This window comes from Cryptomeria japonica, chromosome 7 (genome assembly GCF_030272615.1).
Source record: "Cryptomeria japonica chromosome 7, Sugi_1.0, whole genome shotgun sequence".
Classification (NCBI taxonomy): domain Eukaryota; kingdom Viridiplantae; phylum Streptophyta; class Pinopsida; order Cupressales; family Cupressaceae; genus Cryptomeria; species Cryptomeria japonica.
The window spans coordinates 212,660,468-212,665,652 of record NC_081411.1 but is presented as its reverse complement, the minus strand read 5'-3'; the positions used below and the strand labels follow the sequence as shown (position 1 = coordinate 212,665,652).

At 32.0% G+C, this 5,185-nt stretch overlaps 1 protein-coding gene across 1 annotated transcript; it reads left to right on the top strand.

Annotated features, from left to right (window-relative positions):
* Positions 1-2,514: 2,514 nt before the first annotated feature.
* LOC131856575 (secreted RxLR effector protein 161-like) lies at positions 2,515-3,297 on the top strand. Its single transcript, XM_059208417.1, has one exon. The coding sequence runs from the start codon at positions 2,515-2,517 to the stop codon at positions 3,295-3,297; it is 783 nt and encodes a 260-aa protein (XP_059064400.1).
* The last annotated feature ends 1,888 nt before the right edge of the window (positions 3,298-5,185 follow it).

The following is a 5,185-nucleotide window of genomic DNA, read 5'->3' as shown; positions in this document are numbered from 1 at the left end:
ATCATATACACATCGCAATAAAAATAAAGATAATATCTCCAAATCATTTCACCATTCTAAAAATTCTTAGATAATTAGCAAAACCAACCAATTAAAGTGTTTTCATTATGGTAAACCAGGCCACTCTGAAAGGTTTTTAAATAAAAATAGAAATAGATATCATAACAATCAAAATAAAAGTAGATTTCATAACAAAAAGAGATCTCATAAAAATCAAAATTATAAACCTAACACAAATCAAAATCAAAATGGGAATATTGCACTTTATATTGCCTTACCTGCATCAACTAATGATGAATGGATTCTTGATAGTGGAGCATCTAGACATATGACATACATGTATGATGTTTTATTCGATGTAGAACCTTGTAATGAAAATATATATTTAGGAGATAATTCAGTAATTAAAGCTGAAGGAATGGGCAGATTTAAAATTTTTGAGGATACCATTGGACATGCATTATTTGTTCCAAATTTAAGAAAAAATTTGCTATCCTGTTCTCAACTCACCCAAGATAATTTTAAAATTTCTCTTACAAAAGATAAATGGTACATTAAAGATCAAAATAAAACCATTGTTGCAGGAGGCATTCAAAAAGATGGACTTTTTATTTTTAATAATACTTCAAAAGAAAATTGCTTATCTACACAAATAAAAAATGAAACACAATTATGGCATGAAAGATTAGGACATCTTAATATTAGGAGCTTAAATGAAATGTCTCGTCATAACCTTGTAATTGGATTACCAAAAATTGAAAATAAATTAGAAGCTTGTAAAGGTTGCCTCTTAGGTAAACAACATATACAACCCTTTAACAAGAATCATAATCGAAAGCAATATGAAACCCTAGAATTACTTCATAGTGATCTAATGGGGCCATTTCAAGTTCATTCTCTTAAGGGATCCCTCTATGCCCTTACATTTATCGATGATTATTCTAGAATGATTTGGGGATATTACCTTAAAAATAAAGATGAAGTTCTCTCTAAATTTAAAGAATTTAAAACTCTAGTTGAAAATCAATCTAATTACAAAATTAAAATTCTTAGAACAGATAATGGAACATAATACATTAATAGAGACTTTGACAATTTTTTTGCAATATGTGGGATACAAAGACAACTAACATGTCCTTATTCTCCCCAACAAAATGGGGTTGCTGAAAGAAAAAATCGAACCATCTTAGAAATGGTTAGATCTATGATGCACTCTTCTAATACACCAAAATTTCTTTGGGCTGAAGCTATGAATACAACTATATATATTTTAAATAGAGTTCCTACAAAATCTTTAAATCTTTCAACTCCCTTAGAAAAATGGTCAAATGAAAAACCTAATATTTCTCATCTTAAAATATTTGGAAGTCCTGCATATGTTCACATCCCTAAACAAAAGAGACAAAAACTTGACTCCACATCTACTCAATGTATATTTGTTGGGTATGGGATAAACACAAAAGGAGTTAGACTTTATGATCCCTCAAAAAGAGATATTATTCTAAGTCGAAATGTTCACATCTTAGAATCCCCCTTACCTAGCTCAATTAACAATATTGTTGAAACATCAAATTATGAAGAAAATAATCAATCAACCTTTAATGATAATCTTGTACAACCTTCTAAAAAACCTAAGTGGGTTCAATCCTTAATCAAAGATTCAAATGTAGACCCTTCTATTCCTAAAATGACTAGAAGTCAACACACGTATTTTGCCTTAATGACACTATATGAAATTGAACCCCAAAAATTTGAAGAAGCCAATGAAAAACAAAATTGGAAAAATGCCATGCAGATAGAATATGATGCTCTCATTAAAAATAAAACATGGGAATTTGTTCCACTACCCCATAATCATAATATTATTAATTGTCGTTGGATTTATAAAATAAAATATGATCCTCAAGGAAATATTGATAAATATAAAGCAAGATTAGTGGCTAAAGGTTTTTCTCAACGACGGGGCATAGATTATGATGAAACATTTGCACTAGTAGCCAAAATGGGGACTATTCGTTTACTTATTGCACTAGCTGCTCAAAATGGATGGGAAATTCACCAAATGGATGTTAAAAACGCATTCTTAAATGGAGATTTACAAGAAGAAATATATATGCATCAGCCTTAAGGATTTGTACAAAAAAATAAAGAGAGCTATGTATGTAAACTCAAAAAATCTCTTTATGGACTCAAACAACTCCTCGAGCATGGTATTCTAAATTAAGAAACTTCTTTCAAAACTTAGGTTTCTCTAGTTGTAAATCTGACAATGATTTATTTTTTAAATTTGAAAATGATCATATAGTTATTATTGTAGTATATGTGGATGACTTACTCATTACAAGTAGTCTCTCACCATTAATACTAAAATATAAACAAAAACTAAGTCTTACCTTTGAAATGACTGATTTAGGAGGCCTTCATCATTTTTTAGGAATGTCCATTTTTCAAGATCATCATTCAATCATTATATCTCAAGCAAAATATGCCTAGAACTTAATTTCAAAGTTTAATATGTCTGATTGCAAACCATCTATTACCCCTATTGAAACTGGTATCAAACTTGAAGCTCATCCTCGTGAAAAGTTTGACTCCACCCTTTATCGACAATTAATTGGGAGCCTAATTTATTTAACTATCTCTCGCCCTGATATTTCCTATGCAGTTGGTGTTGCATCTCGATTTATGGAAGAACCTTATGTTCAACATTGGAAAATGGAAAAACGTATTTTAAGATATATCAAAGGAACCATTAACTTTGGTCTTTATTATTCTCATACTAAAAATGCACATATATATGGATATTGTGATTCTGATTTTGCAAGGGATTCCATAGATCGAAAGTCCACTTCTGGATATGTGTTTAAACTTGGAATAGGTGCAATCACATGGAATTCTAAAAAAAAATCAACTATAGCACTATCATCTACAGAAGCTAAATATCGAAGTGCCTCTGAAGCAGCTAAAGAAGCTATTTGGTTAAACCAACTTCTAAGAGAAATTAAAATGGAATCCAGTCATAGCACCACACTCTTATGTGACAATAAAAGTTGTATTGCACTTGCTAAGAATCCTGTTTATCATCAAAGATCTAAACATATTGAAATTCAAGCTCACTTCATACATGAGAAAGTATTAAATGGAGATATTTCTCTTCAATATTGCCAAACTAAAGATCAAGTTGCAGACATATTTACAAAGCCATTATGCAGTGCAAAATTCTCCAAATTCAGATCAATGCTTGGCCTCAAGAAGCTTCCATTGAGGGGGAGTGTACATGGCAATGTCACCTCCTAATGGATAGATCTTATATGTAATATGCATAAGTCCTACGGGCAGCTTGTAAAATCTTCTCTCTGTAAATCTTCCACTTGTGTTAAGACCTATGGGCACATTGTATTAAGACCTACGGGCATATTGTACTAAGTCCTACGGGCACTATTAACCTGGGGAGAGGCTGATTTGAGGAGGCCTGGGACTCCAACAAAAATCTTATAAAACCTTTTAAGATAGCATCTATTAAGAACATTGGGATTATAAATTATGATAAAATGACATTCATGTAGTCCGGAATGCATAATTTTTATTTTGGCATATATTTGTGTCCCTATTTATCCTTGTCAAGAAGACTTGCATCATTGGGGTACTTCATGTTTTTCTTTTAAAGAAATTGACAGGATTTGTCCCCTATTAATATTAAGGGGGAGTGTTAGAATATAATATTATTAGGGGTCAAAATTTGATAATATATAATGTTTTATCATAATGCTTGAAAAGCATTCAACATTTCTTGTGAATAATTAATAAATTAAAGAACTATTAAAAGTTATTTATTTATTAATTGTAAACAAGATTGTTATTGAAAAGGTATGGTAACTACCCTTTCGGGTATTTTACCAGCCTTTTTCCCTATATTTGAGAATTCCTCACCATTTTGGTTGAGTGAAATATTATTCAATTTATGTAAATTATTGGAGAGGCCTTGGAAGTTTGAAGAGAAGTCTCCCCAGGTTGTGTTCTTATAATATAGATGCTATATTTGTGGGGTTTTTTACCAGTAATGGTTTTCCCCATGTAAATTCATGTGTTCTGCGTAATTTTTTTTTTTTAATATTTCTATAGTTTACATTCTCAAAATATTTTAATATAACTATTTCATTATCATAGTTTAAATATTTTACATGTTCAAACAGTCCTTCATACAATTGCTCTTGTAGTATTGTCACCATTTCTCTTAGAATGTGGACCCCCTCCTTTGTCTTTAAGGAAAACTTGTGAGAAAAATTTGCTACATTGAGATTTAGGCCTGTTGCCTCTATAATGGATGTGCCAACCACTCTCTTATTAAGAAAGCTTCCAAATAATTGGTCAATATCATGACTCATTCTAGGCCTTTTTGTAACCCCGTGAAGGCACCAAATAACCAACTGATCATAAAAAATAAGCCCAAGAAAGAACCTTTTCCTTTTGAGATGGGTCCATTGCATCCAAATCAATATCATGTCTTCTTCTAAGCTTATAGAAAATAATAGCAGAAGAAATATCCCACCCCTCCAATAGGAGTACTCCACTTCTCTTCACAATTCCCCTTCCTCAAGAGTCATAATTGCAAACAACTCATTTGTAGCCTTTAATATTTCATACTTCATTTTCAACCTTTCATCTTGTCCTAGACTATCAAAATCAATGAATCTCCTCTTTTCCATGTTATTTGTCAAATTCATTATTATAAAATTCCTAAATTCTCCGGTGTTCACAAAATCATCATTAGTCATAAACTGTTCAAATGCGTTTAATCTCACATCATCACCAAGATCACCCCCAGTTTAAATGCATCAAGGTCCAACTCCTTAGGACAATATTGAATGGTGACTGCACCTAATCTTGTGTCAAACCTATGAGGGGGTAATGGATCAACTCCTTGGAACTCAAAAACCTCATTTTTTGAAATGGAATATCTCTCCCCGGGGATAATATGTGCAAGGGGCCATAGCTCTTGGGATTTTTGGTACTTGACAAAGAGGACCACCTAAGGATGATGCGACCATTTGCCTTTTCATAACAATTTCTACAAGCAATCTCTATGATGGGGAGGGGTCAAAATATATAGGAACAACAGTGGGGGTTGAAGAGGGATCATCAAGGCCTGGTGGGGGAGAGGAAATACCAATGGGAGAACCAATTA

Bases quoted from the DNA above. Each gene is read 5' to 3' on its own strand.
- LOC131856575 (XM_059208417.1), top strand. From the start codon at position 2,515: ATGTCTGATTGCAAACCATCTATTACCCCTATTGAAACTGGTATCAAA.